The 17,367-nt window shown below is 36.5% G+C and overlaps 1 protein-coding gene across 3 annotated transcripts in view; it reads left to right on the forward strand.

The window, feature by feature from the left end:
• LOC150101175 (oxysterol-binding protein-related protein 9) overlaps positions 1-17,367 on the forward strand; it is a 613,809-nt gene that overhangs the window by 438,268 nt on the left and 158,174 nt on the right. For all 3 annotated transcript variants that reach the window (XM_090402198.1, XM_090402199.1, XM_090402200.1), the window contains exon 17: positions 5,703-5,799. In XM_090402198.1, coding sequence (XP_090258324.1) covers positions 5,703-5,799 — 97 coding nt within the window. The remainder of the gene's footprint in view (positions 1-5,702; positions 5,800-17,367) is intronic.

A 17,367-nucleotide genomic window follows, 5' to 3' on the forward strand; every position in this document is an offset into this window, starting at 1 on the left:
CATAGGGCAACTCATAGTAAAGGTGGAGCAAGCTCCGATCCCAATCCTTAGTATTTCCCATAATGTAAAATACATATCCTAACAGACATGTATGATGCCCCATACATTATATGGGGGTGGGAATCACTAGTTTCCCACCCCCATATAATGCCAGCCCGGTTACGACCTTTTTTTGAGGTCTCGTCAGTGGGAGCCAGACCTATATGTAAATACTCAGGTTGTAGTGATGCAGAACTTACACTTTACCATATGAGTTGCCAAAAAAGGTGTCACATCACAAAAGGCACCAAGAATTACCGAAGTAAGAGAGCCAAAAGGCTTCACTTTGGTGATGCACAATTATTCAAATTAAGTGGATATTGAATCCAACATTATTTCAAAGCCGAATAGAGAAACTACAAGAGTTTCGTGCCGAATATAGAAACTATAAAAGTTCCGGTGTATCCAAGCATAAGCAAACCTTTCATGACAAATTCTTATTTCAGTAATTCTTGGTGCCTTTTGTGATGTGATTCCTTTTTTGCAACTCGTATGGTAAAGTATAAGTTCTGCATCACTACAACCTGCGTATTTACATCTGGGTCTGACGAGACCTCAAAAAAGGTCAAAACTGGTGTGGGTAGTGATCCCCCATAATGTATGATGCTGATCCCGATATGGAACGAAGCTTTGAAGTCCACCGAAATCTTTATAAAATGATCGTCAGCTATCTCAAATTGCATGACAAGATGAAAAAAAGTTGAGTGTGATTCAAACATCTTTACTTAATTTTTTTGTAAAAAGGTAGCTCAATCAAATGTTTAGATATTAAATAAAAATTTAATCATTTGATTTTTATTAACTTGGATGATTTTATTCTCGAATATAGCTTATACTGTATTTTTTTTTCTAAATTTATGCTAACTGATGGATGAATTATAATTATTCCTATTGTTTCTTGTATTTCGCTTAACGTGCATTAATTGATGGATTAATTAATCGCATTAAGCATGGTTTTCCTGTAGTGAATAGCTTGCTTCAATTCGTTATTTTTGTTATTACAGTCAGTTTGCAGTAATGGTGTTTACTATAATGAGAGTGAACTTTTCTTAATAGTAGTCAATTAAGCTTGACTTTAAGATTAACAGCTTATTGATTCTCTTAGACAAGCTTATACGTTGGTTATGCATTATTAAAACACTTAAGGAATTGAACAACGTAGTTAAGGATATAAATTAAATTAAACTTCAATAAATATTTTCTGATATTTTGCCAACGTCATCTTCTAAAGGAACTTACAAAAAAAGTTATGTGCACGTAGGCACTACAACACAGAAACTGGGAATGAAGAGATGAAGCTATTCTTCATCTATTGTTCTCCCTAGGGAGAACAATAGCTTCATCTATTCATTCCCAGTTTCTGTGTTGTAGTGCCTACGTGCACGTAACTTTTTTTGTAAGTTCCTGTAAGTTCCTTTTGTAAGTTCCATGGCAACGTGACGTTGCCGAAATATTGGAAAATATTTATTAAAGTTTAATTTAATTTATATCCTTAACTACGTTGTTCAATTCCTTAAGTGTTTTAATAACAGCTTATTGTCGGATACATCAACCTACCATGTCCTAGTCACAGACCCAACTCTAAAGAACCACAATGATACCAACGATTTAATACGTCACATGGTGAACTGGTCTATAGACTTAAAACGAAGATTGAAATCCATGCATCCACTAACACCAAGAATATATGCTGCTCCTAAGGTACATAAAAATGGAATACCACAGATATAAATTATGGATAAATTGTGGATGGAATCAATTCGCCAATTTATCTGTTATCTAAACACCTGGCAGGCCTCCTCAAACCACACATCCATAATTCGGATACTTATGTTGTGTCCCAATTTACGATTTCTACTCTAATCTTACAAATTCCTTTTATCTATATTCTTCTAACTTCTATGCCCGAGATTTTACCAAAACTTAAACCAATATCTAAGTTATTGCTCCCCGTAGCACCCCTAATATTTGTATTTATACTGCACCTTTTGGGATATTTAGTTTAGGATATTATATACATAAACAAGGAGAAAGAACCCAAATATATCTGAAAGTGTAACTATTGCATTCGTGACACTTAACTCGAATCTCAACTTAAATTTTCCGCGTGACTAAGTACAATATTTTCAAGTGGTTATCAACTGCACCATTTATGTTGTCATAAATAGGGAGAAAGTCAATCTCTAATATATCTCTTAGTATTTAAATATTATTGCAGTCGTGACTCTTAATCTCTTTCCTCAACATTAAATTTCCCGCGTGATTAGGTACGATGATTTTAAGTGGTGCATTGGATTAGCAACATCAGACAACTCTTTTATCATTGAACAAAAGGTTTATTAAGTTTCTAAACATGGTACAATTCAAATACTAAACTAAAATACTTATAGACTAACATTAAATTATTACAAGCAATATGGCTATTTGTGATTATGCCGCCATACACATTAATTCATAAATTAACTTGATGTGAACAAATTAGATCAATTCACACTATATGATTATTCATACTGAAGTAGATTAACAAATCATTCACTGCTAACACATACTTGTGACATTTCAATTATTTTATACATTACATTAGGCATTCAATTCTTAGGATACGTAATTACTTAATTCACACTATTCCGTTATACCGTTATTTGCACTAACACACAATTATGTCATTTAAATATCTTGTGCAATATAACAGACATGCAAAAATACCTTAGGACTCTTAATCATTCACAAATCTTTAACACTAGTCAATCTACACATAACACATTCTATCGTATACTAAAGTCCTAGTATAACTTCAACAGTTCTATATTGGAATCACGATACTTTTCACAGACAAATTTCTAGCTAACATAGGTTATGATTTACAGTACCTTTCTTGAGCTTTTCGTATGGGCCTTTATTCTTTTCCAAACGAACCTCTGGTACAACTTCTCGTAACTCTGGAATACTTTAACACACATATATTTGCTCTACTATTAGCAACGAGGACATCAATCTCTTTACAGCTTTCTGCTTTGTGTAGTTATCACTAGTGTCGAAACGAAGAAGATCCCTCCTTTTCTAGGACTTTATGGCAATTTTTCCTTTACTTCCTACTCGGGAAAACGGGAATCGAAATCCCGCTCACTTTCGTTTCCGTGTTGTGACAAGGAGATATCACCCCTGTCGCCACTCAGGAAAACCCCGTGAACTCCACCGGAACCAAAACCAAACTCCAAGGCCAAAGGCAACTATCCAAAAAAAAAAAGACCTTTTCTGGGGGGGTTACCAACCCTTTTATAGCTGCTCCCCTAACGGCAGGGGAGCAGCTATAAACATCGACCAATTAGGGTGGCATTTTCCCGCCAAACGTCATTTGATCGGCAAGCCTGTTCTCAATGTTTCAATCCGGGGATCGTCCCTAAGCGATAGCTTTGCTTTTCTTGTGCTAGCCTGACTTAATCCCCTTTCAAACTTTTTCTATGAATTCTACTTAATAACTTAATCTCTCACATAACGTATTTTATGACTCACCCATTTCTACTTATTTACTTAACTCTCTCATTTTTAATCGTATTACAATATTAATCTATACTTTACTTTGTTAGCCACTTATTTAGTTAGAATTCCTTATTTTAAGTCATATTACAATATTAATACATTCCTTCCTTTATCAGCTACTTCAACAACAACCCTTACGTTTTATACATTTTACTGGATGCAAAAAATTTTCCATTAAATAATTCATTTTTTTCATGCAGGGGTTTTAATTTATGATATTTATTCTTCATGTTACACCATGATAGCTGAGAATACTATATTCCTAAGATATCAGGTGTAACACTTATATACGAAATTCGCAACATTTCGTTGAGAAACTGAACAACATCTCTATCTCTAATACGGATTTACCTGGATGTTACATCTCTATTCACTAACATCCCTGTGGAGGAAATCATCAACATTTTAGGAAGTTTGCACCCACAAGACATTGCTGCTCTGTTCTGTCATTGTTTAACATCAAACTTTTTCTTATGGAATAAAACCATATATCAGCAATTGACTGGCCTTGCAATGGGTAGCCCCCCCCCCTCTCTCCATCTTGTTCTGATCTCTTTATGGAGGATTTTGAAAGTAAAATCTTAACTCAAACAGACCCTAAACCCACAGTATGGTGGAGATACATGAACAATATCTTTATTGTTTGGAATGACAAAAAAGGACGACCTGTTTGACTTTCTTAACAAAATCAACTCTCTACACCACACAATCAAATTCACTCTAGAACTTGAAAAAGATAACCAATTATCATTTCTGGACACTTTAATTAAGAAGCTTCCGAATGGTGGTATCAACCTCTCAATTTACCGCAGACCTACTAATACAGGATGTTATTTACATTTCACGTCCTGCCACCACATTTCTCAGAAACTTAGTATTGTACACATGTTGAAGAACCTTGCCTCTCTCCTTACAACAGATCAACAAGACCTCCAGGAACAACTATCCCTGATATCCACCAACCTTACCATGAATGAATTTCCTCGAAGACTCGTCCACAAGATACTTTTCTCTGAACCCCGACAAAGACAACAATATGATATACGTTATATTTCTACCATCGTTATTCCACACTTAGGGACAGTTTCCAATAAGATTGCTAGACTCCTTAGACCACATAAAATAAGAGTGGCCTTTAAACCCACAGAAACGATTAGAAAATTCTTAAGATCTCCAAAAGATAGCCATCCTTTCTCCAAATACACTGGAGTTTATAACATACCCTGCTCGTGTGGCTTGAATTACATCGACCACACTTCAAGGAGTCTTGAAATTTGGCAGAAAGAACACATAGGTGACGTCAATAATAACAGAGCAGAAAAATCGGGGTTAGCTTTTCATTTCTCAAGAACGAACCATACGATAGAGTGGGATAGAAGCACAATTCCTTATATGGAGGAGGACTTCTGCTCCCGAATTTTTAAGGAGGCCACAACAGTTGCCTGCTGTATACAAAACCTTAACAGGAACCAAGGACTAATCTTGCCCGTGATCTGGAAGACCCTTATCAGATCCTTCAACTTGCCAGAACTGAATTATAGTGCCAACTATAGAACGTTCCTAAATAACAACAAGTGATATCATGCATGATCGCTGCATGTATTGTACGTGCTCTGTTCTTTGTTTAATACAATTGGAATCGGTTGATTATAGTTTCTAACAGTTTTTTACTTTTTAGTGCCTTACATCAGTTATGTATACCCTGAAGATGCCAACAGCCTTAGTTGGTATAACATAGTTGTTTATTATATGCACTTGATCAACATAATCCCATTAAAAGTCTTTCCTAAGCTTGACTTTATTTTTAAAAAATTAAGGCTAAAGTTGAATTTAATCATTTAAATTTGAGCAATTTTTCTTTTATTACTGAACACATAATATTTAAAACTTCAAATTCCCACAAAAAATATCAGTGAAATATTAACAGTACCGGGGGGGGGGGGGGGGGACTTAAAAGAATCATTTTAATTAAATGTAGCATAAAGATAAATGAAGAACAGCAAATGCTTTTCAACTTCAATTAGTAAGGCAATAAAATCTAACATTGCTTTTATTTCTTTTCCATTTTTTATATATTTCTTTTGTACACTCTTTACTTATTATTTATCTTATACTTGTTTTAGATCTATTCTTACTGTCCCTTGGATTGAGCTAGGAGGTGAGGTCTCCATAACATGTTCACAGACAGGATATTATGCTAATGTTGAATTCCACACAAAGGTTTGTTTTAATTTTAATTTTTTTTTTTTTTTTTTGAAATATTAGTAACCATGTTATTGGTGGTATTTATCTATCTCTTCTAACATATAGATTAATACCTTCAATTCATCTATCTCATCTAATGTGAGATATATGAACTGGGGGTGTTTAGGACATCATGGGGTTAGGATGAGATATCAGCCCATGTGTTGTGAAAGAGTACAAGAGAGAGATGCCATTATCCTAACCAGGCCAGTTAATTTAAGTTTCAGTAATCACAAAGCATTAGAGTTGTGGGAGAAGGGCAAAATAGTTCTATTATATAAAGGAGACTACAAAGAAAGCAGTAATGGTTTAAGTATTGAAAAAGTTGATTTAGAGCAGAAACCAGGTGAGTTTGGAGAATTGTATGGGTTGTTAAGAGTATGATATTCTATGCAGACAGCATAGTTTTGTGAAGAAAGATTTTACCTTAGTAATTACTCATTTTCTGCAGTAAAATGACCTCTGAGTTGGATAAGGAATGGCAATATCATTTATTACTGAACTTGGCATTTGACAGAATACCCTATTATGTAAGTTGTAGCAAATGTGGATGGACATGGAGCTGATGACAAGGATAAGAAAGTGGATGATGGACAGGCATCAGTAAGTAGTATGTGGTTGAATTGAATCAAAGAGAAGGCTGGTATTCAGTGGTGTGCAACTGGACTCTTACCTGGATTGCTGCTTCTCAGTTTTACATCAGTGATATTGGGAATGATTTTGGTAGGTGGGGAGGGGGGGGGGGGGTACAATCATTTGCCAGTGGGGAGAGGAATAGTTAATAAGGGTGACATAAAGAACCTTCAAGGATGATCTAAATAGACTGGTAGTTCAGGCAGAGGATTATTATTCAGGCCTCCATGGAGTCAAAAGACTCATCGCAAGAGATCCTTGCTAGGAAACAAAAAGTCTACCAAGATTCATCGCGGTAGGTCACTCCTAGGAAACACAAAGTCTATCATACCACTCCTTGAACTCATTGACCGTTCTCACTCTCACCACTCTATCAGGCAGTGCATTCCACGGTTCAACCACCCTCCCTTCAAAGAAACCACTCCTCACCCTCTTGCTCACAGCTTCCTTTCGTAACTTGCATGGATGGCCCCTTGTCATCATTCCTTTCTGCTGCTCAACCAAGCGAAAGAACTTCCCTGTGTCAACCCTCTAACCACCTCTCAACAGGTTAAAAGTCTCAATCATATCACCTCTCCTTCTTCTATCTACCAAACTCTGCATTCCACATTCCCTCAGCCGATCCTCATAACTAACATTGTACAGTCCTGAAACCAGCTTTGTTATCCGCCTCTGTATCCTTTCCACAGTTAATTTATCCCCTTCAAATCCTGGTCATCAAATTTGAGAACAATAGTCTAAGTGTGATCTGATCAAGGTCTTATACAATGGAATGATAACTCTTTTATCTCTGCGAGTCAGCGTCCTTCTCAGTATTGCAGCAATTCTTTCTGTTACCTTCACCACCTTTACAATATGTCAGGGGCTGCCAAGGCGGATAACAAACCAGCTTTGTTATCCGCCTCTGTATCCTTTCCACAGTTAATTTATCCCCTTCAAATCCTGGTCATCAAATTTGAGAACAATAGTCTAAGTGTGATCTGATCAAGGTCTTATACAATGGAATGATAACTCTTTTATCTCTGCGAGTCGGCGTCCTTCTCAGTATTGCAGCAATTCTTTCTGTTACCTTCACCACCTTTACAATATGTCAGGGGCTGCCAATTCGGTATGTCAGTGTGCAAAGTTATGTACTTTGGGATGAAAAAAACTATAGGCTATGTATTACGTAACTGGATTGAAAGAAATTGATGTTGTTAAGGATTTAAAATGAATGTGTTTTGGAAAAAAGTTTAGAGGACATATTGAAAAAATGGGTAAAATATTTCAAAGGATCATTTGCATGTTAAGAAAAATGTGGATGGACATGCAGCTGGTGACAAGGATAAGAAAGTGGCTGGTGATGAGGTTTTGGGGTTATGAAATTTAGCTAATAGGCTAAAAAAGAGGGGATATGATACAAACATAGGTTATTAAAGAGATTTTATGAAGTAGATGCTAAAGAAATTTTCCAACACTTGATGGGAGAGAACCCTTGTTCTCTAGGGGGTAACCTCTTAAAAGTTTTGCAAGATGGTGATTAGCACAAAGTTGTAAGATTTTGTTGTTTGGAGAGTTGTAAATTACTGGAATAGGTTATCAGAAGTGGTTGTGAAGGCCTTGTTAGTAAATGTTAGTAAAAAATAAGTCTCTCATATAGAAAGAAAAATGTTTAAAAGTTATCAATTGTTATGCTATGACAATGATGACAGAATATCTGTTTGGGTGGGGGGGGGGATACAGTAGGCTGAGTTTTTAATTATTACGAAAAAAGAAGTCTCTCATATAGAAAGAAAAGGTTCTGGACCTTAATGGAATTATAAGGAGGGAAGAAAGTGGAAATGATTGGTTTATGTTGTGACTTTTAGAGAAACCACCAAAAATTGCAACTGTTTCGATGATTCTTTAAAAGAAAATACTCTAGTGTTTTTGAGTTAAGGATTTCAGACCCAGAAGTTTTATTTCCAACTCTGGAAATAAAACTTCTCTAACGAATTCATCATCATCAAATTCCTGCCATATACCCTCAAGGGGTGTACAGGATATGATAGTACTACATGAAAAAAATTACATCATTATTAATTTCCTATCTACAATTTTCCTCCAAATCAGTCTGTTACTTGTCAACACTCCAATATTATCAGATCTTATATTTCTATCGTCTAAAGCACTTTGTACCGTATCAATCCACCTATATCTTGGTCTTCCTCTTGGTCGTTTTCCTGCCATCCTGGAAGAGAACATTTGTTTTGCTAATCTTTCATCGCCCATTCTGTTTAAGTGACCATACCACCTGAGATTAGCTCTGCTAACGCATTCCTGGATGCTGACAATGTCAAGTTCTTTCCTAATATCCTCGTTTTTAATATGATACTGCCATTGATGCCATCTGTTTACGCCTATAATCTTTCTCAGGACTCTCATATCTGAAGTCTCTAGTCTTTGGTCAAGTGTTTTAATTCTGACCCAGCTCTCAGATCCATAAGTTAAAACTGGTTTGAACACTGTCTTGTATACAGCTAATTTAGTGTTCCGACTAATTTCTCTCTTATTCCATATGAATTTATTCAATTGACTTCCTACCATACCAGCTTTGCTGATTCTGTTGTCTATTTCTATATTTAATTTACCATCTTCAGTAAAAATCGTGCCTAAATAGCTGAAATGTTTTACTTGTTCCACATATTCCCCATTCAAAACACAGTTGACATTTTCAACGATTCTACCTATTTTCGTTGTCTTTGTCTTTTTATTGCTCACTTTCATACCATATCTATTACAACAGTTATTCAATTTAGTCAGTGAATCTTGCAGACTTGTATCAGATTTATTTAGAAGTATAGCATTGTCTGCATAAAGAAAAGAGCTGACATTAACATCTCCAATTTTGATATCATGTTTAATACCACTTTCCTTCATAATGTGATCCATATAGATAATGAATAACAGAGGGGATAATGTACATCCTTGTCTCACACCAGATTTAACATTAAACCATCTTCCTGTACTTCCTTCAATTCTAACTGCTGACTTACAACTCAAATAAAGACTAAGTATTGCTTGATATAATGTCCCATTGACACCATATAACTGCAGCGTATTGAATAGCTTCTTTCTTGGCACCTTGTCATATGCCTTTTCCAGATCGACAAAACTTAAATACAGATCTTTGTTATATTCCCATGCTTTCTCGACTATTTGTCGTAAAGTGAAGATCTGATCCTGACAGCCTCTATTTGGCCTGAATCCAGCTTGTTCTTCACCAAGCTTTTCTTCCATAATTCTTCTCAACCGTTTCTCAAGTATACTTGCATAGATCTTGCCAGGTACACTCAGTAGGGAAATACCTCTGTAATTCTCACATGCAGTTTTATTTCCCTTTTTATATATGGGTACTATGAGAGCTCTACTCCAATCATCGGGAGTTCGTCCCTCTGTTCAGGCTTTCTGAACTATGCAGTGCAGCCACTGTAAGACTCTTATACCACCATACTACAGCATTTCTGGTCGAATATCATCTACTCCTGCTGCCTTTCCACATTTCAAGCCTTTGATGGCTTTCTCTACTTCAAGTATGGATATTTATTCCTGACTGCATGCCTGGTCAGTGTTTTTTACCACTGTGCTGTCATCACTGCTTGTTTCATTTAGCAGTTTTTCAAAGTAATTACTCCATACTTCAAGGATATCTTTTTCTCCCGTTTTCATGTCACCTTTATCATCTCTAATTCCTTTTATAGCACTCTTTCCTCCATTCTTAAGCTTCTTCAACAACCTCCAGAATATTTTGCCACCTTCTTGATATTTATTTTCTATATTCTTGCCAAAGTCCTCCCATGACTTTTGTTTAGCTAGTTTTACACAGTGTTTAGCATTCTTGCATTTGTCTCTATATTCTCTAAGAGCACAAGCTGACTTATTTGACAGGAACTTTTGGTATGCTTTCTTCTTTTCCTTCACTGCCTCTTTAACCTCCTGTGTCCACCAGGGAGTTCTGATTTTTTTATCCTTACGAACAACCTCACCACATGCCTCTCTGGCAGAATCAATCAATGTTTTCTTCAGAGTTTGCCACTGAATCTCCAAGGTTTGATTCCTGTTCTCAAACTCTTTCATTTTTCCTTCAATAATCTTTGTGTATTTTAGTCTACAGCTCACATCTGAGAGCTGCTCAACTTTTATTCGCTTTAAAACTTTCTTACATGTTATTCTTTTCAATATGAAATTCAGTTTTATCCTCCTCAAGACTAAATAGTGATCACTTCCGATTTCAAATCCTCTGTACACTCTGGTGTCCTGCACCAGGGAGAAAACATCACTATCAACAATAACATAGTCAATGAGACTTTTCTTATTCCTAACCTCTTCTCTCCATGTGAATTTGTGCACATTTTTATGTTGGAACATGGTGTTAGTAATAACCAGTCCATGTCCTGAGCAGAAATCCAACAGATATTTGCCATTATTATTAGCTTTGCTCTTTTCTCCAAATTTTCCCAAAATATTTTTGTATGTCTCACAATCATTTCCTACTCTGCTATTTAGATCCCCAACAAGGACCAACTTTTCATTTTTCATTGTGTCAGTTGCTTTTTCTAAAGCGTCAAAAAATTCCTCCACTTCTACCTTAGTAGAACCTTCTGTGGGACCATAGGCACAAATAAGTCTCATTGTCCAGTTCCCCATTCTCATATTTGCCCACATTACTCTACTTGAGATTGACTGCCATTCAAGAAGATTAGCCTCATATTTTGTGTTGAATACTATGGCTACTCCTTCTTTTCCTTGATTGTCATTGCCTGAATATAACATTTTGTATTTATTGCTCAGAAAAATCTCACCAGTTTTGGTCTTTTTTGTTTCAGTCACCCCTATTATGTCGATCTGGTACTTATCTAATTCTTCAGCTAGCTCCATTTCTTTGCCATTCAGGCTTCTTACGTTGATAGTACCGATCTTTAACTCTGGTGATGTTGAGTTGGGGTTTATTTTCAGATTTCTTCCAGTAGCTGACTTTTCGCTGTTTGCCCTGGTTCCCTGGCGAAAACAACGGGGGCCTTGTTTAACCGGGCGACGCCCCAGCCGGCATGAAATTTTGTCATGTTGTACCATCATTCTATATTTTGGTTTAACCAATAAGAATACAATTTGGTAGGCTAAATCCCAAATTGCCAGCCCATCCTCGTTCGTTCAGTATCCAGGTAGATACCCAACAGGGTGCACCACGAGAAGGTGAGGATTGGACATTAGGTCAGAAGCCCTGGTCGGTTCTCCGCATTCCTTTAAAGGCTATGTGGAGGTCTCCTCTCAGTTATACAGCTTTGACCCTTAAGCACTGGCAGCTATCCATGATCAAATTACTTGATAGTGAACTAGATGGTTTTTTTTTTATTATTTTTTAAGTATAAATTATGCAAAAAAAAAAAAATTAAAATGCATTTAGAACGAGGCCAAAATTCACTTGCCACTTGTCTCACTTTACTCACCTGTGGTAAGCAAGGTGAGTGGATTTCTAGGGCCCTGCATATGATGGTTCAGTTTGATTATTGTTATTGCTTCTTAAATTCTCAAAAATGAGTCCTTAGACTTCATAATGATTCCTGCTGCTACATTGATAAATAAACCAACACAAAAGTACTAAGGTATTAAATTGGAGACCTGTGTAGCCCTTTGCATCCAGAGCACTAGGCCACCCCAAAAGAAACAAAGCCATTCTCAGTTCAAATTTAGTTGCAGACTAGAGGAACCTGTTCTAACCCTTTCTTCGACCATATTTCTAGTTAGTTGATCTCAAGTGTGGGAAAGTGGGTTTTTTTCCTCCAGGAGACTCGTGTCCTGTAAACTCAAGATAACCAACCATAGATCACACATTATTTCATAGAAATATTAAGTATAATCGAAATATAATAGTAATAGAAATATTAAATATTATACTGTGATATGGACCATGAAATGGAAACACATGTCTGCTTCTCTTCATCAGATGCCATTTATAATTAGTAATAATCTTAACTATAAATTCACACGTATGTGACAGTAATTAACGTTTTAATAATATGTATCATCAGTACAGTTATTATACAACAATAGGAATTACATTAAAAAAAAGGGGGGGGGTTGAAGAAAAAAAAACTTTCTTTTAATGTAATTCCTATTGTTGTTTAATAACTGTACTGATGATATCTTATGATACTTAAGATGAAATATTTACATATTATTAGAAAGTTAATTATTGTGGCATATGTGTGAATTTATAGTTATGAATGCTTCACAGGTTTTTCTATATAAGGAAATAATAATCTTATGCCAGCTATCTCTGATTGGCTATTCCAAAAATGTTAGATAGGGCTAAATCTTCTTCGCCTACTACCTACTATTTTCTTCTAGAAGATGCCCTTCAGTAAACTATGTAAAAATTTTTACAAGAACTCTGCCCCATCCGACATGCCTTCATTGCTTGGTAACATTAAACAACACAGTCTATATAAGAATAATAACTTCTTGGTTTACTCTTATGGAAGAATAATTGCCATCTGTTTTTCAAAAAAAAAAAAAAAAAAAGCATTATGTAATTTATAAATGCATTCAACTAATTTTTCTGTTACTTCATGGCTTGAGATATTGTTGTACTTAACCATATCACGCACTTCAAAATCATAAGAATAATCAATAAAATTCATTCTAGTAATCAGTTTTCTTGTTTTTAAAATCATTTTAAAGATTTTTGGATCCAAGTTTCTTTTATAGAATGCAAATTTTTTGTATTCTATAAAAGAAACTTTCATAGAATACAAAATTGCACATCTTATAACAGTGGCAGCAGTATCGAACTGGCATTCAGATGTGAAATTAATTAAAAGTTCTGCAGTAACCCACAATCAGATAACCAGCCTTTAAACTGGCAGTTGAAAAGATATTCTTATTCCTTTGAATTAGGATGTAATTGGTAATTTGTTGCTCAGAAAGTGTTTGCTTGTAAATAGACTTAAATTGTACTGTAGTTATGATCCACTCAGATCATAACTACAGTACAATAGATATGCATCATAGCAAACATCACTATAATGAAATCATATACTACAATGAATTGTGAAAATAATCCCATGTTTCCCAACTGAGTTTCCCAACCAATCACGTCACAGTCATAAAGCAAACTTGAAAAAATCACACATTACTGACAGAACACAAAGGAAAATTGTGGGAAATAGAACAAAACAAATCACAGGAAACTGAGCAGAAGAAAATCATGGAAATAATAAACTTAATATGTGCAGGCTTGTATATAAATTCTAAATCAGAAATTTAGAATTTATAGAAAAAGTCTCTCGTACACGAAATGAGCTGATGCCCCAATCAAGTTTCAAAACTTTTCCTTAAGTACTAGTTTTGATCAGATTACTTACCCTAAAAATTTCAAAAAATTTATATCAAACAATTTCTTACTTTTGGAATATTTCAGAACAACCAAAAAACTTGAAATATTGGGGCTCTAATGGCAATGATCACCCATTCTGATAGTTCTTTTGATGCCATGCTTCTCTGCTGCTAGAAGTGAAGTCAGTCTGTGATACTGGTGTAACATCTGTATGATATACAGGAAATGATATGCCTTCATCATCTCTGGTAAGGCACAGCTCAAATGGTAGCAATTCTTCTCTTCATAGGTTGAAACCTGAGAAGAGAAGGAGAAGGGAGAGGAACTATCCATATAACATATAATGAAATGTGAAATATAAAAAAATAAAATGCTATAGCACAAATAATGTAGAAATAAGAAGAGTATCTTTTTCATACTTGCTGGCACTTCATATCTTTTTGTAGTAGTAGCATCATGAACCCTAAAGATAAAAAGAAAAAGAATATTAAGAATCATTTTCAGAGTTCAGAAATTTACCCACTAATACAGAATGTGAACCCTGGATTTAGACCATTGCAAGACAGATTATTTTTACCCTACTGATGAATAATCATTGTGATAGTATGACTGAAGGTGTCTAAGTGAGGATCCCCTCTATTCACTGCAGTGATACCATGCTTCATGTTGATCGACACTGATAGCTAGAGTTGATTTTATACTGACTGTTACAATACAGTCACAAAATACTGTCATCAGCAACCCTCTGAATAGGATTTGAAGTCAGAAGGTCATTGGTGTAAAGGAGGATGAGCATGGGTGAGTAGTATGGAACCTTGGTGTACTCCAGCTTTGATAAAGAGATCTGATAAGAGGAAGCTGGTAATTCATTCACAAGGCAAAGAAAGAGAGAGACCATAATGTGACAGTTTGTTCAGAAAGACTTGGTGCCAGTTACGATCAAATGCCTTTTAAATATCAAGTGATCACATGGATTTCTCCAAATCTTTCTATGCCCAGTGTCCAAAGGTGGGTAAGGTTAGTGAGGAGATCTGCTTTAGAACAAGAATGGCAGAATCCATATTGGTGATCACTAATTAATTGATTGAGAGTCTCCTGGTAGTGAAGAAGCTAGTTGTTGATGACATTCTCGATTACTTTTACTTCAGAGTACTGAATGAGAGCAATTTAGATGGCTCCCCTTTACTTTTTTTTTTTGAAGTACATAACGGAGAAAGACCTACTTCCATGCTGTTGGATAGGCTAGATGAATATGACATCTTATATAGGGAATACAGGATGAGTGTTAATTTTGGAACACACATTTTGAGAATAACTGGAGGAATGTCATCTGAACCAGAAGACTTATTAAGATCAAGATTAATCAGGATTTTTCTGATGTCGTTCTCAAAAGATCAGAGGATACCTGAAATGGGCAGTTTGTGGTAGTGCATGGGGTGATTTGCTTCAATCATCTAAACAAGAGCTGGAGAAAAGACTGATGCCAAAAGGTTATTCTTGTACCTTATCCTTGGGTGTGCCATGTTTCCACTTCTCACATCAGGATGTGAGAGGTGGAAACAAGGAAGAGCAGAAGTCATGTCCAGTAGTCTCAGTTAGCAAGGTACCAGAAGGCTTGACTGCTAGTTGAACAGGAGGCAAACTTATTGCATTTCATTTGTGTGAAGTCTGCTTTGGAGTTGTGGATATCTTTTTCTTTTACACCTGTTTTTGGCAGTAATGTTAGCTGAATGAGATGCAGCTCTCTGTCCTCTTCCACTCTTGACTCATCCCACTTCTGCTTTGCCTTCCTCTTAGCTGTCACTGCCACTTGTACATCATAACCCAAGGTACCTGATGCTAGCTGAAAGGGGGAAAGGCAAAGGAACTGGGAGATGGATATAAATTGTTCTACTCGGGAGCAAATAACGAGGGAAGAAATGGTGTAGGAATTGTGGTGTGTGGCAGAATGAAGGGTGAAGTACTGGACGTGGGTAGAAGGAACGACAGGATCATGCGAATGAAATTGGGTCTTGGAGCAGAGCGGGTGGTCATATTATGTGTATATGCCCCACAAGTTGGTTGTACAGCAGAGGAAAAAGATGAGTTCTGGATCGTGTTAGATGAAGAAATGAGGGAATTGGAAGAAAGTGAGATGGTGATTGTCAGAGGAGACTTGAACGGGCACATAGGAAGACAGAATAGAGACTGTGAAAGGGTGCATGGTGGCCACAGAGTGGTAATGATGAACCAGGAAGGAGAGAGGGTTGTGGACTTTGCAGTAGCGTTTCATCTGGCAATTGTGAACTCGTTTTTCTTCAAGAGGGAAGAACATTTGATAACATTTAGAAGTGGTAACAACAGCTCACAAATTGACTACATTTTGACTAGAAGAAAACATCTTAAGGTTGTGACAAATTGTAAAGTAATTCCAACAGATCAAGTAGCACAACAACACCGACTGCTGTGCGCATACTTTAAAATAAGATCGAAGATAAGAACTTCTGGTTGCCATGGGATGAAGACAATTAAGTGGTTTCGCATAAAGAAGAGAGTGTGAGGAATCGTTTTAGGGAGAGAGTGTTAGAGAGGATTTCGGATGGACTGGAAAGTGTACAAGATTGGTGGAAGCATAATTCAAAAGTATTCCTGAGCTGTGCAATCGAGGTGCTTGGTGAGACATCTGGAAAGATTAGAGAGCAGAAGGAGGGTTGGTGGTGGAATAATGATGTACAAGTGGCAGTGACAGCTAAGAGGAAGGCAAAGCAGAAGTGGGATGAGTCAAGAGTGGAAGAGGACAGAGAGGTGTACAAAGAGAGAAAGCAAGAAGCCAAGAGAGTTGTGGCACAGGCGAGGGCCATGGCATATCAAGATCTGTATGATCAATTAGAAACAAAGGAAGGACAGAGAAAAATTTACCACCTAGCAAAATGTAGAAATAAAGCAGCTAAGGACATCTTACATGTGAGGCAGATCAAAGATGCTGAAGGAAGAGTATTATGGAGGGATGTGGACATAAGAAACAGATGGAAAATATACTTTGAGGGACTTTTGAATGAGGAAAATGCAAGGACTCACAGAGGAGATGGGCAGCCTTCTGAGGGGATGGTGCAGAACATCAGTAGAATGGAAGTGACGGAGGCCATGAAGAGGATGAGGAATGGAAAAGCGGTGGGCCCCGACAGAATTCCAGTGGAGGCATGGAAGGCACTGGGAGAAGAGGGAATTGACCTGCTGTGGGACCTGTTCATGAAAGTTTGCCAACAGGAAAATATACCCGAGGAATGGAGGGAGAGTACTCTTGTTCTCATCTACAAGGGTAAAGGGGATGCACAAGACTGTAAAAATTACAGAGGAATAAAATTGATGTCCCACACAATGAAGATCCTAGAAAGGGTTCTTGATGGTAGATTGAGGGAGGAGGTGGAGATTGCAAAGAAACAATTTGGCTTCATGCCAAATTGTTCCTTTGCAATCTGGTAGATCAACAACAGATGCTATCTTCGGGTTATGACAGATGGTGGAAAAATATCGAGAGAAACAAAGAGAGCTACATCTGGTATTTATTGATCTGGAGA

This window comes from Typopeltis vanoorti, chromosome 12, assembly GCF_054136105.1.
Source record: "Typopeltis vanoorti isolate ZY-2024b chromosome 12, IOZ_Tvanoo_1.0, whole genome shotgun sequence".
NCBI lineage: Eukaryota > Metazoa > Arthropoda > Arachnida > Uropygi > Thelyphonidae > Typopeltis > Typopeltis vanoorti.